The sequence below is a fragment of the Seriola dumerili genome, unplaced genomic scaffold, assembly GCF_002260705.1.
Source record: "Seriola dumerili isolate Sdu_G_001 unplaced genomic scaffold, Sdu_1.0 BDQW01003009.1, whole genome shotgun sequence".
NCBI lineage: Eukaryota > Metazoa > Chordata > Actinopteri > Carangiformes > Carangidae > Seriola > Seriola dumerili.
The window spans coordinates 223205-243893 of NW_019177264.1; the positions used below are offsets into that span (position 1 = coordinate 223205).

At 40.0% G+C, this 20689-nt stretch overlaps 1 protein-coding gene across 2 annotated transcripts in view; it reads right to left on the minus strand.

Annotated features, from left to right (window-relative positions):
- rgs3 (regulator of G protein signaling 3) overlaps positions 1-20689 on the minus strand; it is an 86185-nt gene that overhangs the window by 47080 nt on the left and 18416 nt on the right. The window contains exon 5 of one of the 2 annotated variants that reach the window (XM_022769474.1): positions 15564-15698. In XM_022769474.1, coding sequence (XP_022625195.1) covers positions 15564-15698 — 135 coding nt within the window. Of the gene's footprint in view, positions 1-5461; positions 5492-15563; positions 15699-20689 lie in introns of those variants that run through there. The other variant, XM_022769475.1, reaches the window with a different exon arrangement.

Here is a 20689-nt window from a genome sequence, read left to right on the forward strand (position 1 = left end):
ATCTCCCAGGAATACTTAGCAGTGAGTTAATAAACCTTAGAGATGTCAGCTGCAATTTATTAGCATGAAATCTGTTCTCATTAATATTTCATCTTAAATGGGGAGCTGGTGAAGTACCCGTCCTGTATGTATCCATGTTTGTGTTTATGTTTTCGTCCGCAAATTGCAATCAAACTTATTTTAAGATTAACAGTGCATTCTATCAGTCCCACAAGACCCTTGGAAGAATCAAGGCGAATTCGCTCACAGAAACCAGGCAAAGTCCATGACAGCCAGAGAGGGGGGAAAATGGGATTTGGGAGTGGGGTGTATGTGTGTGTGGTTGTGTGTGTGTGGTTGTGTGTGTGTGTGTGTGTGTGTGTGTGTGTGTGTGTGTGTGTGTGTGTGTGTGTGTGTGTGTGTGTGTGTGTGTGTGTGTGTGTGTGTGTGGGGTGGGGCTGTGGGGGCTGTAGTGGGGGGTAAGAATGTCACATCCAAAGATGCAAAGGCATTATTGATAGAAGCTGAGGGTTCAGAGAGAAAATGTCATTGACGTAACTTGCCCCGTGACGCCAGGCAGCTGAAGACAATGTGACCACTGAGAAGGAGCGGACAGAGATGTGTGTGTGTGTGTGTGTGTGTGTGTGTGTGTGTGTGTGTGTGTGTGTGTGTGTGTGTGTGTGTGTGTGTGTGTGTGTGTGTGTGTGTTAGTTAGTGGTAGAGGGGTTATGTATGTATGTGTGTGCTTGTGTGTGTCAGTAACAGGACAGTGAGAGAAGATGCATCTATCTTTTGTTCGGTTTGTGTCTTTTGTGTGTGTGTGTGTGTGTGTGTGTGTGTGTGCGTGTGCATGTCTGTGTGACATTGTTTTTCCTAGGTTATAAAAAATAACAAACATCTCATTTGTCCAAGCTCAGTCTAACTATGTAAGACCAGCTCACAAATCACATTCAGAGTGTGCGTGCATTTGTGTGTGTGTGTGTGTGTGTGTGTGTGTGTGTGTGTGTGTGTGTGTGTGTGTGTGTGTGTGTGTGTGTGTGTGTGCGTTTGTTTGCATGTGTGCAGCAGAGGGTTGGGCCATTGACACTGTCTACTATTGATCAAGGACAAGACAAAGATTGAGGAGAGGAGAAGAGAGGAGAAGAGAGCAGAGGAGAGGAGAGGAGAGGAGAGGAGACTCTTTTTTTTACCTATTCTTCTTTTCTCACTTGAAAAACTTTCTTTACACCACTGTACTGTAAATTTCATTTAAACACAAGCTACCATTTGATCCGATGGCAAATAATCGGTCATGTCCCCGTTTGCGTATCACAGACTCAGCCCTGCATCTAATTCTCTCTCTGTTTCTCCTTGTAAGAAGAGAATAACCCCACAATTCCCTTAATGAGGAAAAGAGAAAAGCAATTTTCCCCAGTGAGCTCCCTGTTGTTTTTTTTCCTCTCTGGTCCCTCTGGTTTGCTCTCTCCTCTTGTCTCTATCACTTTCAGCTTGGCACTAACATGATGTAGAGTATGTCTTCTTAATGGCTATCTCACTATCGTTCTCTTCTCTCTCTCAGTCTCCCTGTTCCTCACTCTACGACTGCCCAGCCATGTGGAGGGCTAAGTCATGTCACTGGCACACAGCCAGAGCAGAAATGACTGAAATACAGTAAAAGCACCAAACAGGGGGTGTAAACAATCTGTTGTTCAGAAAACAACAATTACTGTTTGTTAAGAGGGCAATAATATCAAGGAGAGCCATTAAAGCCATGAGAGGAAGGAAGGATAACTGGATGGAGGTATAAACAAAGACAAAACATAAGAAAGAAAAAAAACAAACAAACAAACAAACAAATGGGTAGAAAAAGTGAAGTTAAAAGAATCAATGTAGAGCATGACACTGACACCCAACTGCTCATATGAGCCTGTCATACAGATGCCCAGTGATAAATGAGCCTTTATTGCTTTTTCCTATCATTCCTCTCATCTCGATCTTGTTTCTATCCTCTCTCCACAGGACCAAACCACTCCCTGCCTCCCAGCAAGCACAACAATATCAACATCTCAAACTAACTGCCTGAATACTCTTCCAAAAGAAATAAATCTCTTCCAAAGCCAAAGAAAAGCAGCATTAAATTCATTTGCATGAAAGCTTTCCGTTGATTACTCACAAATAAAGAAGTACTCTACAAATGAGAAATGAAGTCATGGTATAAAAACCCTACCTGGCACGAGGAAGCAGTTCCAGGTTACAATCCACTAAAGGTAGATACAGGCACTCCACACATCCCCATTAAAGTGGCCTACTTCCTCACTCAAACTGGGGTGTGAGTGTTTGTGCCTTGGCTAGCTGGGCTGGTGTGTGTGATTCTGTCAGTGTGGGCTAGGCCAACTGAACTGTGCAGAGACAGAGACAGAGGAAGAGAGAAAGAGAGGGGAAGAGAGCAAATGCCCAAGAGGCTAAGAAGGTAGACTCCCAAGCTGCACAAACAAGTGAGAGGGAAAGAGGGAGAGGGAAGGAGAGAGAGGGAGGAGATAGAGATAATGAGAAGAGACAAATGAGCAGTGAGAGCCCAGAGAGAAGCATATGCATGCACGCGTGTGGTGTGTATGTCCACCAAACATACTAACTGGTCCATAATGTCCTCCATGATTGCAGCAGATATCGGCTGACATATGTTTACATTTGTGCCTTCACAGCGCCCCCACCCTCCATTTCTTTGTGAAGACATTAAGGGCACTACAGGCAGGTCCCACAGGATGCACAAAGCACACAATGGGCACATATCCATTGTCAACACACATAAATACGTGTAGTTAAAACACACCAACATCTACCCGACACGCACAGTGTAGCTACGCAGTCAGAGGTTAACAATATATGAGACAGGAACCGTACCATATTGTAAAAACTTCCTTTCAATCTTAAACATTACCCCAGTGGATTTGAGCTAACCTCATTAGCAGTTCAAGTTTTTCTAAAACTGGAACTTACTCAGATTTATATCCTAAATAAACCCTACTTAACACTGGGCCAAAACCTATAGGATCTGTAGGCTTATGCCAAGAACATACATACAGCACTATACATGACAGGATGTTAAAATCTAACTTAATTATAAACCTTGAATGTGTAGTGACGGTTTCATTATTTTTTTTTACTGTTATTGTCTAGGCCACAGTAGATATGCATTGTATGGCTATATATAGATATGTTTGCACTCTATAATTGCACTGAGTCATAGCCTGCCACAATATCCTTGACTTGGATGACATCAATGTACCATTTCTATTCAAACAATGCCTCGACAAGGCAGAGTCCAGGGAGGACTTTGTGAACCCCGCAAGCCCATTTTCACCTAAACCAGGCTAATGGCACTGCCGTCAGTAGTATGGGGTTTGAATGTTATTCCATACAGGTAATAACCATTTTAGAGGTTGTAAACAATCAATCAGAAAACATCCTATAAGGCACAAAGACAGGCAGGACTCAGCGATTGAGCTCACATGGCTGCTAATTTCGTAGCTCTGCCACTTGTTGAGTTAAACAAAAATAATGAACAAACATAGAGCTGCACATTTTTCTTTTTTCCCGATACAGGTACCAATGCAATTTTGATTATTTGATTTAAAAAAATACCAAAATAGCACTTTTTGCCAATGCGAATGCCAGTTAGAGTAATGCTAATTTTGTTTTGTTTTTGTTGTTTTGGTTACATACCCGACAAATGTAATGATTTCGAGGAAAATAGCAGATTAATAAATTAAGAAATAAGACAAATCTAAACATGCATTCAGTGTCAACTTTCAAAACGTGAACGTTTTTGATATTTAATTCCACAGACACAGTTCAAAGTGCAATTGTTAATGTAACAACAACACAACAGTTACCTTGATGCAAAATAATAAAAAAAAGCCTAAATACATAGATAAAAGCTTCATAAGTGAACAGCAAATTCAAGAGAACTTTAACAAGAATCATAAATCAGTGTGTCTTGCTGAATAAACAAAAATACCTGCTCTACCTAAGTGGCTAATTAAACCACATGGTACTCTCTATCTGCCTCTGTCACTCATTCACACACTCTCTCCCTCTCCCTCCCTCTCCTTCCCTCTCCCTCTCTCTCTCACACCTTCCTCTCACTCTGTTATCTCAAGAGGTTTTTGTGTCTCCTCAGAGTGACAAGCAACATTTGACATTGAAAGGAAGACACACACACACCTGCTGTCCCTGTACATGGTTCCTCGGGTCAACAACTATCCATCACTGACAATATCTTTCAGGACAAAAGCAAAATGGTTTCATATACAGCAGGTAACAGTTCAATACTACATACAAACAAAAACAAACATCAAGTCAAAAATGGTTGCTGCAGTCACACTAATAAAGTGCTGGAGAGATGACATATTTTTGTTGGCCAACCAGGAAGTTAGCATCGCCATAATTCCCTCGAGAAAAGCCAATGGGATTTTTACATTGGCTTTTGGATTATTGCAGAAAATAAGCTCTGCGACAAACAATGTTTTATGATACTTACACGTTTTGTTCATCAAGATAATGTTCTCGAAGAACACCAGTTTTAGGGGTTTTGAAGCCATTGGCCGAAAGTTAATGCTAGGCTATAAACGAACTACACCACGGTCGCAGATATATTTTACATCATAGAATAAAACGTGGAAATGTCTTGAGCTTGTGTTAATCACTGACCTTATTTCAGGCATCTAACCAAAATCCCACTCAAAAAACCCACTGACTTCAAGACACAGGAACTGGAGGTGCAAAAATGCTACCTTTTAGGATTCCTGCAGCACTCGATACTGACTCAACATTAACGATTGAAGAGTTTCTGACATGTATCAATTCTATGCGTAGATAAAAGACAGTAAAAACAAGGCACTAAAAGATAGTCAAAGTGCTTAAGTTCCCTGCCTCTGGAACCACATGAGTCCCAACTAACCGAAGAATGACTCACACCAGAGCTCAGATTCCTGCAGTACTTCTGTCTCAGTGTCTGCTTTCCCATTCTCCAGGAAGAATTAATTCAGAAAAAAAATCATTCTAGACATATGATAATAAACATGGAAAAGTCCTGCAAAAAATCTAAATCTTGAATATGTAAATCAGAAAAGAGTAAGTCACTAATCCTTGCTTATCTGAACGGAAAATAGAAACAAAAACCCTCCACCACCAATCTCAATAGAAACAGTTACTGTACAACAGTTTTTTTTTCTAAATCCCTGGTTATATAAATGTGAGTAACACGCAAATAGTTGTGACTTCACCTAGAGCAGCATTTGCAGGATAGCTGTGACTGCAGCATGCAAATAGTGTAACTTACACACACAAGCTGAACGCAGGCAAATCCACATACACTTACACATTTACATCATATATAATAAACAAACAAATAGTAATAACCCTAACCTTCACGATAAAGTCTCCAGGAAGAACTGTCAGTTTGACCTTCATAACAATAGTAAAGACAGATAATATACATTACCTTAGACACAGGCATCTGGACGCGTAGTGTGCTTGTTTGTATGAGTGTATAAAGTGTGTTATTTTTGGTGTGTGTCCCGGAGTACAGCAAAGAATGGCACAGTTCATCCACACATACACACAATAACAGAGCACACGTGCAGCGCCAATAGGTACAAGCTGCTAATCCAATATGTGATTTTTTTTTTTTTTTTTTTTTTCCCTTGTCCGTTTGGATGTGTCAGTGCTTCTTTTCTCCTCCTTGTTTCTGTTTCTTGTCTGTGTTGTTGCTGCAGTCCCAGCTTTCTCCCCCAGCTCGGTAATAACGTGCGTGCCAACGTGTGTGCGAAAAACAGTGAGAGGGGAGAGAGAGCGAGAGGGGGCTAAAACGGGATTTGATGAGGGAGGGGGAAATGAAAAAGAAAGAAAAAAGAAAGACAGATGGAATCAGGGCGAGACAGAGGTGTGAGAGTGAAAGGAGGAATTGTATAAATGTGATGTATTAAAAAATGTAGAGTGAGTGATGGCTATGAAAAGATCAAATGCAACTAACTCTCAGGAGACCAAAGCAGTCAGTGTCCTTCATTCTCCCCCCCCCCCCCCCCCCCCCTTCTCCCTCTCTTCCTCTACATTCTATTTTTAGAAGTTGCTCTGTCGCAAATCAAAGCACTGAATCAAAACCTATCAAAGAGCAGGATGTTAAGGGCCATGTCTTTCACACCTAATAAGACCCACACAGGCGCACACACACACACACACACACACACACACACACACACACACACACACACACACACACACACACACACACCCAAACAACCCTGTCTGTTACAATGACCATGTGTCTGCATCAGACCTGAAGGGAGCCATGTAAGCTATTCATCAGGCCTTATCTAATCATATCATGTGCTAATATATAATGGGCTTTTCAAATAGCTATTTTAAACATTGTCAACTACACTGCACAGACCGCTGCCGCTGTCTCCCTCACCGTCACTGGCTAAAGGTATTCTTGAGGGAACATGTCCAGATAATCCATAAAGTAATGATTGACATTTAAAAAGTAGAATATCAACTTAAGGTAAACTAGATTTCAGTGTTTGCCAGTTTCATCTGCCTCTAGCACTTTGCTCTTTTTCCACACCCTCCTGTTAATTGGTAGCAAAATGATAGTTCTCAGTCCTACTCCTGTCATCAAACACAAATGTCCTTGTTTCAAAAAAAGAGCCCCTGTTATTTGCAAATTAAACTATTATCTCAGCTCCACTGCATGCTCAGCAGAGCAAACATCTTTTTTCCTTGTAAAGAATGTGCATAATTAAAACTGAGAGTGAATGGATTTCATGCTCTGATGTACCTTCTTAGGACTGAGTCCGCAAGGCTCTTATCTATACTAGGTCCTGTGCTGATGCATAATTGCCATTATATAACACAGTTATGAATAGTTAAAGATGAGCTAAAATAAAGCCAAACACCACTCCATCAAAGGGAAATCATTAATGTTTAAAGAGAGACAAGGGAATTAATCCTGCGCTACAGACCACAATGAATAACATCACTGAGCTGTGCACGGGTGTGTGTGCGTGCGTGCGTGTGCATGCACATGCACGTGTGTGTGTAACACAGGTAGGCAGGTGGGAGAATAGAGAAATGGGACAAATGACCAGAGAGGAGATAAAGTCTCTGGTTGAGAGAAAGAAAACAGCAATGATGAGGTTTAATCTTTTGCAACCTCTGAATTTTTCTCTCGTTGGAATGGCCAAACTACAGTATTCTATATCAAAGTAGAATGAGGAGAGTACACAAGAAATACAATTTCTGACATATATATCCACATAGGTCATTATAGTACTCAGTGGAGAGCTGTCCTGGACATCCTCCTACTTAATGACAACATGGCAACATTCAGGAAAAAAGAAAGAAGAAGCTGAGGTAAACGGCACCACCTACTTACTGACTGACAGCTCAGCTGGGTGTAAACGCTGGTCTGAATTTAAGCTTCTTGAAAGATGATCTCTAATCAACAGACTATTCCGCTGTCAATTAGAGACATAAAATACCATTTCGTCATAACTCGACTGTGGGATGACTATACATGAAATGTTTCTGCATGGTTCCTCATATCTACTCCGCTTGAACCACTTCTAAATCTGAATGTCACACTTCGAAAGATAACACATACCAAAAATAGCATGCAGTGTGCTGCTTGTGTATGTGTGTGTGTGTGTGTGCATGTGTGCACGTGAGTGCATGTGTGTGAGACGAAAAGACAAGACACATGGAATTCATCCGTGTCTAATTAGAGACAATGAAGGGGAAAGTGTGTGTCTGTTGCAGAGAAATAACGAGAGCGAGAGAAATGTCAATCACGTGAACATGTGCGAGTACAGATGTTGCCCATATTACACTTTACATTTAGAAACTTCACATTTACGACCATGAAACTGATCATAAGACTGTATATTTTTACTGAGTGGTGATCTGGCGGGAATGGTACAGGAAGACTTTCACTAACTTCCTTATATCTGATAATGTAAATATTTGTATTCATAATGTTACGACTTAGAGCTTACAGCTCACTCCTACCATCATCTTTCTTTCTGCTACTTGTTAGCTTTCTTCCCACAACATCCTGTGTCACTCAGTGTCTCCTGTTCTAACCCAGTGAAGCTGTCTCCTACCAACTCTAAGCCTGAATACCCACTAGCACACCCGTCACTGTCTCAACATACTGTCCATCACCAGACTATCACTTCTAATGTGCTTCCTCTACTGTCATCAGTGTCCTCCTGACAATCGCCTCTCCCTGCCAAAAGGATAAAGAGTCTTGTTCAGGCACTGAGAAGCCACTGTCATGTGAGGCCCACATGATACCCTAAACCTGACCTCACTCTACATCTTCCTCTATCAAACGTATTGTTTCAGCCTTTGTCATCTTACTCTGTTTCTACTAGACTTGTAGCTTGCGCTCTGCTACAAATCCCATGTCTGACATGGGGCAAAATTATAATAGATATTTTCATGATAACAATGTATAAAAATGACAATGTGAAAATGATGTGATAATGTGAAAGGGGTCACTCGTGGTAACGAATCTGATGAGAATTATCACCTGAATTTGCAGCTCCGCTCAGCTTCACAGACCTGTATTTGGAGTTTCAGCTCATTGTTTAGGTGCCCACCCCAGCTTTAATGTTTCATTTACTCTCACCACCTCTCATATTGTTGTTTCCAGACGTAAAAGACAGCTGTTTTCAGCAAAAGAAAAAAAAACATTGTGCACTACCTGCTCAGCACCAAACACCAGACAGACATGGTTTGTGACTATAACCACCTAAAAAGACAGATGTTAGCCTCTGGAGTTGGTGGAGACCAAAAACAGAGCTCACAGGACATTTGCCAGGTGGAGAGAACCACAACTCCAAATGAATGATAATGTTGTTTCCAAGTGACAAAAGCAGTTATTGCAGGTTTAAATATTCCCTGCAGAATTTTTGACCTCCAGTGGCAGTACAGAGCGGGTCCCTGTTTAATCACATGTGCACATAGATAATGCAATACACAGTCATTGCCAGTGGTTTCACTCTATTCCACTGACCAACAGGTGGCAGTAACAAGATGTTCTTCAATGCGCCGATAAAGGCAGGAAAGAAGAAGACTGCTAGCAACTGTAAAATACTAATTGGCTTTGTAAAGTTTTATGAGGAAGGAAATGCATTCAACACATTTCTTAGACCTTAAGGATACACATAATGTGTTTTCGCAAATGTAAACATCACTTTTGTTTTTTTACAAGAAAACTCTACTGGGCACCTTTAACTTGAAGAGTAGTGAGTCACCATTTTTTATACACCAAGTATATTTATAAAATATTGGTATACGTGTAAGTGGACTAGTTAAATACACATTCAGACTAAACTGGCCCAGTTTTTAGTTTATAGAAGTGTACTACACTAATTGTACTCAATGCGACAGAACTACTTTGCAGTTGTGTGTCATTTTGTATATTTAAAGCATCCTTGCAAAACACTAATATGTTCTACTGCAGAGTTATTCTGTGCATAAATTTAAAAAGTACAGTACTAGTGTGCAGATGAAGTGTTGTTACATACTCAAAGAAAATTTGCAAGTGCTTGTCCCGACTGCTTAGAAGAGTTGTAAATTCTTTTAGAAAATTTAATAAGAGTTAACTTTGTTTAACACAAAATGTGGGAAGATAAATTATATCTTCAATTTTCCAGTGAGATTCCTTGCTGGGTTAAACACTCACAAGGAACTTTTGACCGCTGACTTAAAGAGGACTGCTGCTAGATATCAGTGACTTATGTGCAACACACACCAGCAGGGTGTCGCGGGTGACACCTGTAGCACACATGGCATGTGTCATACAGACTGAAGAAGCAGAAGAGATACATCAGCCAGGATGTGCTACTCTTTTTAAGTGCTGATATGTAATTCTGGGAAATACAGTAGGATAGTGGCACATCCTGACAAGCTGACGCTGTTGAGATGCTGTCAGTGTGTGTTGCCATAAAAAATCTTCTACAATCAAAATTGAGAAAATGGGGGTAAGATTATTCAGATTTTCTAATATATTCCAAACTGAAGTGTCTTTTTGGTATTTTGTGTCACTGCTTAAAATGCAGTGTGCCCTAGCAGTGAGATATGCTGCTCAAAAGATGCATGTTCATTGACACTTCCTATCCGTGCAGAGCTTCATGTATCATTGATCGAGCGCTTACTTGTTTGGCTGAGGTGGAAGGACATGGTAGAGTAGGAAAACAGAGGCGAGAGAGACCACAGAATTCTTTAATTTCATCATGAATAAACAGTTTGACAAAGTCGGGGTAAAGAGTAAGACAGAGAGTGGAATGAGAGAGGGTCCTTGTCACACTGCGTCACTGCTTCCTCCAACATAAATGCTGCATTATAACCAGTTCAGCAGCTGAAACAGATTCTCATAAATGTGAAATGAGACAGCCAGAGAAAGAGAACAGAGCAGGCTGACTCCAAACCGCAACAGACACACTTTGTTCATTAGCAGCCATCTTTGTTTCCACTGTTCATGTGAGCCAAGCCCTGTTCATGTAGAAAATGTATGCGACTTTCACTGCGGATAGCTTGCTTTCTTCTTCTGACTGAGAGAAGGAGTGCCAGCATTGCTCATCAAATGCTGTGTGTGATGAAGTGCGGCTGTCATTTTCAAAATGGCCCGTCCTGCTTAAATTCCCATTTGAGGGCATGTGTGTGATGCAGCTGAACAAATTTATTTTTCCAGCAGCTTAGTGGCTAATGCTGCCTAGACAAGAATGTACCGGAAGCTTTCCAAGGAAGGAGCTCAGAGACCTTTAATGGCTGTTTGATACCAGACCACAAGGCTAAGTGTTTGTTTTTGTGCATAAATACGAAAACAAATAAAACTATGAATTATATGAATTATTAGTTTGTATACTCTATACTGAGAATGTTGGAGGCACTTTATCGTGAGTCATTCTAAATCTCCATGTCAAACTATTCTGTTGTTATTTCACAGTACGGCGCTAACAGACTGAAACAGTCAGAAAGACAGAGGCATCAGTTATTCAAGTTGAAGTTAGTCATCATAACCATTCGCCCCAAATCCTCTGTTTACCATCTGCTGACTTTCAATGACACTACACACAAAAGAGAAACTGGCAAACTCTCATCACGCTCTGCTCGCAGGGAGACTGGAGGATTAGAGAATCTCCAAGTGAAAAGGGCTCGTGTCCAATTTTTTCCAATGGGAAGCAATCAAAGTGTTCAGGAATCTAAAGAACCAGGGCAGCCGCTGACATCAATACAGCAGCGGGGTAACCCCATTTGCTTTAAAAACATGAATGAACAAAGTAACATGAGTAGAAAGAATGGATGTGATTCCTACAGTACGGATGTTCAGCCTTTGGAGAGCATTCCGCTCTCTCTGCACACTTGAACATAACTTTTGACGAAAGTGCATGCTTCAGCTAAGTGTGGATTTACTCGGCTTTGTGCATGAGAGGACAAATGCAGTTTTCTGACACAAGGGAAATGTGTGATTCAATGGGTAATTTTCTAAAGCTCCTTTGCTGCAATTCTTACTCGCTGGCAGGAAAACACACTGTGCATCAAAGATACACTCGATTCCGTTTAGAAAGCAAGTTCTTGTGTCGACTCAGCAGTTACAATGAGGCAGCACTGGAGCATTTAAAGCGCTACTAAAGAAATATTCTTCCATGCTGAATCACTGGAACATTCTCGGAGATGATTTGAACTCTAGATTATACAAACTAATGATTCTGAGTCAAGTGGACAGTGGCGTCCTAAATAGAGATACACATGTTTATAATTATATCTATCAATGGGACATGGTAGAAGACTGTCATCATGCTTTAAACTTTTTTGATGTTATCTCATGGAGTTTGTGGAGGGATCTGACCCACATGTGTCTGTACATGTCTATCTAGAGAAAAGTGTCCTCCTTTCCTCTGCCAATATGAAATTACCCATATGCTCAAGTAAAACACATTTCGGTTTTAAAGGGTCCCGTGCAACAGAAAGGATACTACAAAGGCATTCCCCTCATATCTCCTGTGCTTGACAAAGCTGATTTGCATATACAGTAATTAAACACATTTGGAGTCGACTGAATACAAACTATTTGCCTCTAAGGTACTCTGGAGAAATGCAATCAAAAGTGAACTAATTTGTCTAGATGTAAAATGTTATGATTAAGCCTGTATTCCCTTGCCTTCAGGACACCATTCAGATTTCCATTTAATAAGAGTAATGCAGTAAAAGTTTCTAACAACCATTCAAAGAAGGTATACAGGATTAATTCCACAGGGCGGGACATGCATGCACCCTTACATGTATAATTTCACTGAGAATGTAGCATCAGCTTTTGCAGGACGTCTCCCTGCAGGAAAATGTGTGATGTGTGATTTTGTGTAACTGAAATCATGTCCATCTGTCCATCTGCCAAATCCGAAAACACTGTTAAGGTGCGAAAATGACTCGCTAGTGTTACGTTTCTTTATTCCACACTGTAACGCATAGAAAAGGCTAAATCAACCTTATATTGGTCAACAAACAGCAAAATCGAGACATATAAGATTTAAATGTTAAAAAAATCACTATTTTATGATCATGCCACTGTATGACAAAATAAAATATTATTACCATAATATACTATATATTATATAGGATGCGTTGTGTGAAATATATTAACATTTAAATATGTTTTTGAAGTTTCCCAGTGTTAACTGTTCATTTTGCTCTTTTTAAATGCAATGTCAAAAAAGATTTTGATGACTCAACTCATCTTTAACTCACACAGATGTACATAAATATCATATATAAAATCGCACTACACCATTATCGGTGATAGTTGCTAACAGAGAGATATATTAGGACGTGTCTGTTTGGAAAAAAACTTTTCAAACCACTGATGTTGTGCTCTAATTTATTCATGTCTTCCTAATCCTCTGCCTCTCCATCTAATAACGCAGGTGAGTGAGGTGCAGGGGGGAGACCAATGGTCTTCTATACAGCTCAGTTTCACCCTGTTTTCTTTAAGCCACACCCACTTTTGAGCAATCCAATCAACTCTGACAGATTTGTTACAAATCCCTGTCTTAACTAAACCCCACTGCATTTTCCATTTTAGTAGAAAATATGTCACATTACATAAGAAAAGGCCCTCTAATATCCGTTTCTGAGTGTGTAGAGAAAAGTTGTTCTCTTTACTAGAACTTTCGCACAAGCACATAATCAGTGCTTTCAGATTTATCCACTCTGGAGAGTTCTTTGAAAAAGCTCAAGTTTCAGTTCTGTAAAAACACCGGCTTATTGTGGATGGAGGGCCAGAATTGAGGGAAAACAATGTGTTTTATTTAGCCAGTTAAGTGTGGACGTACTCTGAAAGAGACAAAGAGGAAGATCAGTCTGCGTCAGGTACTTCCTCCTATGAGACGGCACATTAAAAGATTTATTTTGCTTTAAAAGCTTTATCATGTGGGCCAAGGAAACATAACACATAACACATTGGGCCAGTTTCTTTACCATGTCTTTACTGATCAATACATTGGTTTGGTTAATAGAGTTTGAGTAAATGGTATTGACTTAATTTGACCTAACATGACTTAGCATGCTTGCCAAGCTATTTTGTTATTGAGCGTATTGAACACTTCAGTGTGTGTAAATGTGTTCATTCATTCAGCTGGGTGCAACTAATTGACACTGATCATGAGAGGAAGCAAGGAAGAAAATCAACATGTGCAATTCCCGCTGAGTTTCTGTGGAGCACTAGAGTGAAAAAAACTGAAGCAGTAAAAACTTTGTTTGGAAGCTTATCTCTTATGTTCCAAAGTCTAAATGTTAAATCTGTTCAATTCTTCAGCAAAGTTCATAAAGTTCACTCTAAAGTAATTCAGATATTGGAGAATATTCAAATACGGGCCAAGTTCTGTGTTCTTTCATTTACATTTCTGTGTAATCAGGTGTCACCGTGCACACATACACATGGACACACAGATAAATACACACACGTGCAGAGAGAGAAAGGGATCAAGGACTCTCGGCTTGTCCCTATCTCTTTCCCGCTTTCATGTGCTGATGAAATGAAGCCCTAATGTACAACAGGTGTGCCATCTACACACAAGGCTATTTATCCCTTTTAATCACCTTATAAATTGAAGAAGTGAATGAGCTGTCTTTGCTGTTCATCAAATATGAAAGAAGTAAGGAATAAAAGAAGCAAGATATGGGAAGTTTTGCCAGATCTTTCACAAAAATTTCCCAAAATAGGAATAGGATTAGAGAACCTGACAAGAAAGGGAAAAAAATAATTTTTAGTAGATTTCCCTATGTAACTGGGCCTTGGTAATCTCATTCACAGCTCCCCCAGCAACCACCCTCTTAATCAGGGCGGTTGAAGCCCAGTGAGCATTTAAAGATCAGTTACAGTGACTCCTTAACAGCACCCTGCTCCACCATTGTGCTACATTGAGAGAAAAGGTGTAATGACTTAATCCAACAGTGATTTGATTCATTTCACTGCTTCCAAAAAGTATAACAGGTCTACAAAGATGAATAGTAAGAAGGGACTAAAAGAGGCTCTAATTAATATTTTTATATTGGCTGGATCAAATGAGATTGTATATTCGTTCGCTCGTAGTGACAGACACAGAGAAATTTTACCCAATTCTGCCGCTCCCCTCAGCTCTACGGAGAATTTTAGCATCTTTCAGCACATTGTTTTGGCTTTCTGTGCCATGAATTCACTGTTTCAGTTCTCTCTCAAAAGAAAAACACACTCTGTGATACCTGCCCTGTAGTGAACAGCAGCCAGACACAGTTTGTCTACAGTCACAGCCAGATATTTCCCTTAGGAGTTAGTAGAGACCAAAAACAGAGCATAAAGGACAGTGAGTGCTGGGCTTACATTTGTCAAATAACATACATCCTATATACTGTATATCCAAATATATCAATTTATAATACAAAGCATTAGTTCAATGGACGGAAATTTGTAGCCACAAACAACACCTCCTCAGTAATCAAGCTGAACATAAACACAAATATGTCACTGAACAGACAAAGCAACTGGCTTTCAAACCTCAAATCCTACAGATAGTAAACAGAATGATCAACATTCAACCAAGTCTAATGTGGTTACTATTTAAAATGATCACAACAAATATCATTTACCACAGCTGTCAACACAGTGTGCAGTACAGTATATGAGGTGCAGTACTTGCTAGCAAATATCTACTCTACTCTTTTACTGTAAATCAACAGAGCCAAGCAGGACTTGCACTGAGTTGACACTCCACTAAAGCAGAGAAACTATCCAAATGCAAGCAGATAAAAGGCAGGATTAAAGTTCTCCAAAGAAATGTAAGACCCAAGTGACGAATCATAATGATGGCAGTGTGAGCTGCGGGAAAGTGTTATCGGTTACTGACTGAGTGTGTATGCTTGAGAGCGAGTGGTGTTAATGGGGCATCTGTGACGGGGATATGCACTAATACATGCATTGCCATGTGTTCATGTGTGTAGTGATTCATTTTTGGCCTCAATCGAAATTAGAAATGCTCTTAGATGTGTGTGTCCATGCGCCCTACCTGTTCAAAATGTGGGACGTGAGGCTCCCTCCTGTGAAGCTGGAGCTGCTTGTCAATATTGTCCTTCAGGCACTGACACACGCGGCGCTTCTGGTCTGCTGAATAGGCTTCCAGGCTGAGCAGGCAGTCACACTTCTAGAGGCACAGAAAGAGAGAGAGATATAGAGATATAGAGAGGGAGAGAAAGAGAGGGGGGGGGTGAGGAGCAAGAGGGGTGGAGGAAAAGAAAGTGGGCAATTAGGCATCGTCTGTCAGAGAAATAAAGAAATGTCTCCTGATCCTTGGACAGCCAAAGCGCTCAAGATGGGTAAAGCACGAGAGAACAGAATTAGAAGAGTACAACAGAAAGTATGAATGTGAAAAATGAATGAAAGGCAAAAAAAAAGTTTTATTTTCTTGTCTTATGGGCCCTCTTTAATAAAACCGTAAGACTAGAGCTACCAATGTCTGCCTGTGTGTGAGTGTCTCTGTGATGAGAGACCAGCGAGTGCCTTCAAAGAGGATAATGACTAACAAAAGAGCTTAATCAATCCCCAGTATCAGAGGTGTTACACCTTTATGCGTGTGCACGAGCATGTTTGTGTGTCTGTGTGTATCCAGAAGAATAAAATAAACACAATTATACATAACTACCACTGGCCCCACTAGTACAGTACATGCTGTCATTTTCTGCATGTGTCATCTCAAACTTAAATCGTTGCACATCCCGTTACCATCTGAACTCTGTTTTCATGACACGACACACTGTAAAGTGGCACAGCTCTGTGGGTAGAAAAACGCTAGCATTAGTGAAATTAGATAATAGTCAGTAGCCACTTCAGGCAGAATTTGATATGCTGACAAAATAATTACTTGACTAATGGCAAGATGGTACTCCTAAAAGAGGACAAATCAATACACCCCTGCTGGGAAATACATGAGAATAAATATTTGTCAACCAGTGGTTAAGTTGGTAGAAGTTTGATCAAATAGCTTTCCACTGAAAACGACATAAATACCCCTCGGCTAACTCTCCAGGACGTCCTGAATCTGTTTGATCTCAGTGATGTCCATATCAAATCTTTAATGGATTAATGGGCTCATTTGTTTTTCGTCATGATTCCAGCAATGTATTTTTGATAAAAGACAGATCTTGTAAGAAAAAAAATCTTTCATACATCAGATGAAAGTCATGTAGCGTTTTGCTCCAAATCCTAATTTGGAAACAGCTTCCGAGCAGACCTCTTAAAAAGTTTAAGGAGGAGTGTTAATGGGAGTATGATATCTAGGATAAGAACACTTTGTGCCAATTAGTGTCATTTGAAGTCTGGGTTGTTTCTGTGCTGCGGAGTTTTAATGGCTGAATGAAAAACAAGAAAAAATGTTCTGACTTTAAAAATATTTTACATACAGCAGACAAGTTTAGAACTCTTTACAGTGATATTGATATTTACATCTGTTGCGGCAATTGTTCTCAAAATAAATCATTTCTAACTGATGGGTAATAATATACCTCATTGACATTGTTGAGCCTACTTCATAATTTTATATACATTTTACACTTGCAACAAAGCATGGTTCAGTTTTTATTGGAAAGAACTGAATATAGTAAATGTCTTCTCATTTCATGTCCTTATACATCTACACTCATATAATCCAGTGCATACATTTGTAATATGCAAATCTATGGCTGCAGGCCAAATTAAAGGATCATGTAATCACATTATATAATACCAATAAAAATATACAATACCAAATCACTATCCAGTCATTCACCTATACACATCTTATCCACCTTTGCTGTTATATCACTGAGGATGAAGAATTGTCTCTATTATTCTTTATTTTTTCTGAATAACCCACAACATTAAAGGAACCTACTGTTCTCAAGCAAATTTTTTTCTTTTTCTCCTCTTTCCAATTTGATCATTTCCATCTACCTCGATTGTTCTTCTTCCGGCGATGTCAGGCAAAACATTTGTGTCCTGACATTTTTGGGCACAAGTCAGGCTATAAATAGAATTTTTTCCATTTTGTGCAAGTCTTCAGAGATTGACTGAAGTCCTCAGGGCTTTTTTTGACGCTCACTGCCCTGGTCATTGGTGAATCATGATGCTACTTTATTTGCCTGTTTCCTGGCTGCATGAGCTTTTGCATGCCCTGCTGTGTAGCTATGTCTTGGACTATCTGTCTCTTTCAATGTCACTCAATGTCCTGTTGAATATGGGAATGCTGCTGTTGTAGGGTCTACTGGCACAAAGTGTTTGGTGGTTAAAGCCTTGTCACTGCTAGTGATGTTAATGCAGGGTAAAAAGGCATTTAAAGCCTGCGTCAGTGGCAGCAATGTAAAGACTGTTTTGCTTTGATGTAGCATAAAATGTATTGCGTACAAGGCAGTGTGTTGTGTGTTAATGTGAAGTATTATAAAATAATACAATGCACAAATGTGAGAAAGCAGACAAACACGGAACAGAGGCAAAATAACAAAAGAAAAACATGGGGTACAGTAAGAGACATATTTTCAATTCATAAGTAGAGACATGAAGACATAAAAACAAGAAAGAGAAGCAGGTTAGATTGCAAAAGGATTTATGAAATTGAGCCTGACTGTTTTCAATTGCACCAAGAGATGATGAAATAGGGGCTTTTTCAGAGCGGACAGAAATCAATGTTGATGTTCTTTGATATCCATCATTTGGACTGAATCTGAGTCTGTAAGGGTTCAACAGAGGCCATAATACTTAGAACGCATGCACATGCACACACACACACACACACACACACACACACACACACACACACACACACACACACACACACACACACACACACACACACACACCAACCTCAATGTAAACAACTAGCTCCCGGGCAAACCCTTATTGCTGCCAGTGAAAATCTCATAATTCTATCTAAGGTTATTTTTGAGTCCTCGCGTCAAGGATTACATGCGATTCTGCAGATCAGGAAAAGTCAGCAAAAACTCTTTAAACCCCAGTGGGTAAAGTGGAAAATGCTTAGTCATCAAGCTGGCAATAATTGGATTCTGAAAAGTATACTCTTTGAGGAGAGACTATTGCTCACCTAAAATGTAAGATTGTGACCAAAAAGGAAGTGTTTCTAATTGTTTGTAAATGTTTTGAGCATATATCGTAATTTAGATGCATCACATCGATACACCTGGCATACCTGAAGCATTTTTTCACCATTTTGGTGCAAATTGAAAACTCTCAAAAACTGTTGGATGTTTTCCATAAATATTTTTCACAGGCATTCACGGTGCCCACAGGATTAATTGTGGGACACATTGCCTGCGTTACACGTGCTTGGTGGTCACATAACATCTTGGTTTTCATTTTGGCGCCCATGTTGGAGCGGCCTGCATGAGATGCGCTTCTCACTCATGGCTCGAGCCTCGCTGCTGCAGCGCGTCATCTGGAGTTTTAGCCATCGTGCCTATTTTTCACAGTTGACGCGGCATCTCAACATTAGAGAATTTGGTGAAGACATCCATGGTGCCAAGGTTATGCATCTTAATGACTTCCATGAATACCATACTTCCATAAATTCTTTAATTTGTACAAGGGTTTTTTTATGGCCAAATACCTGCAACAATTATGACATTCCCATCACGCTTAGCTGCACTGAACAACTGATGTAGACAATGAAAATGGAGGGAAAGTTTGTTGAAGTTTGTGTTTAGGCTTGGAATGACAGGGTTTTTTTGTCTGTATTAGCTCATGGCATTAGATAGAGGACTAATTGACATAAGTTGATTACATGGTTGCCTAGAGACAGCAAAGTAACACTACTTATGCATGCCCAAAATTAAGATGTGCGCAATCTGAATTTCAACCTCGCAACAGACAAACAGATGCACACAAAGACAAATATTGACATTTGTCATTAATATATTTTGAAATTCCACACAGCTAGTATGTGAAATACTTGTGTCTGTTTAAGATAAGATTTCCTGTTTCTCTGTCTTCCATAACCCCCGAGCGTTAAGATGAAAAAACTGTAAAAAATAATGCGAAAGGCTCAGGCTTTCCAGAAAACATTGCCTCATATGGCCAGGTTTTTCCAGACAACTCCCCACTGTCCCACATTAGAGGAAACACATCTGCGATAAAGCAGTTCAGGGTCCCAGAGGCATACATGCACCTGCATCCACACACATACACACACACACACACACACACGCACAGATATACACACACAATCACCCAGCTTTAAAATCTGCACTCAGTACCTACCTCTGAACTCTTACTATCAATACAGTCGTACTGTAGCTACATGTTTACAAAATGTAATCATTGAGAAAATAAAAACAAACAGGACAACCAATTGGGACTCTCTGCTTTGTGAGTCATAGTGAGCCAGAGGTCTCAGAGCTGCAGGAGGGTTTACGTCCCTAATCTGTCAAACAGAGGAAGTGTGCATGTTTACACAGTCTTGGTGTGTAAATATGAGGCGGACAGTGCATACTACAATGTAAACCACTTAATGACATCATGCACATTTTGTCTTGGTGAGAGATAAAAGATGACAGATGCAGAAGACCATACAGGTCATTCCTAATGAGAGTAATACAGCTTATACAGTATCAATTTCCATTTCTCTTGTGTATTTTTGTTTGCCACTATTGCAAACTTATGATTGCTGTGACATTCAACTGTGTATTGCTGCATCTCTCTGGGATGGTTTTCCTGACAGTGACTTGCACATCATTGCATTACATCTGTTAAAAATAATCAGTCATGCCAGCAAATGAGTAAACTGTTGACAGCTGGTTGCAGACCATATGTTTTAGGCAGGAATAGTCTGGAGCAGGCTGGAACTTTCGTTAATGTTCGCGCTGCAATTTATTTCACAGGACAGCTGTCTCCTAGTTTGAACCAGATTTAAGAGATACTTCAGTTTTGTGATGCATACAGAATGTTTGTCCGTCAGTCAGGGTTTAAAGGAACTAAAAGCGAAATTCAGCTGAATACGATAACATTATATTCATGTTGGGACCAAATCGCCTTCAGCATTTGAACTGTTTTGAGGGAATTCACTGGAAACTCCATGACTCGGTGGAAGCAAATCTTTAGAGATTTTCATCTTAAGGTCATGTTGCTTCGTGGCATTAAGCAGCATCTGGG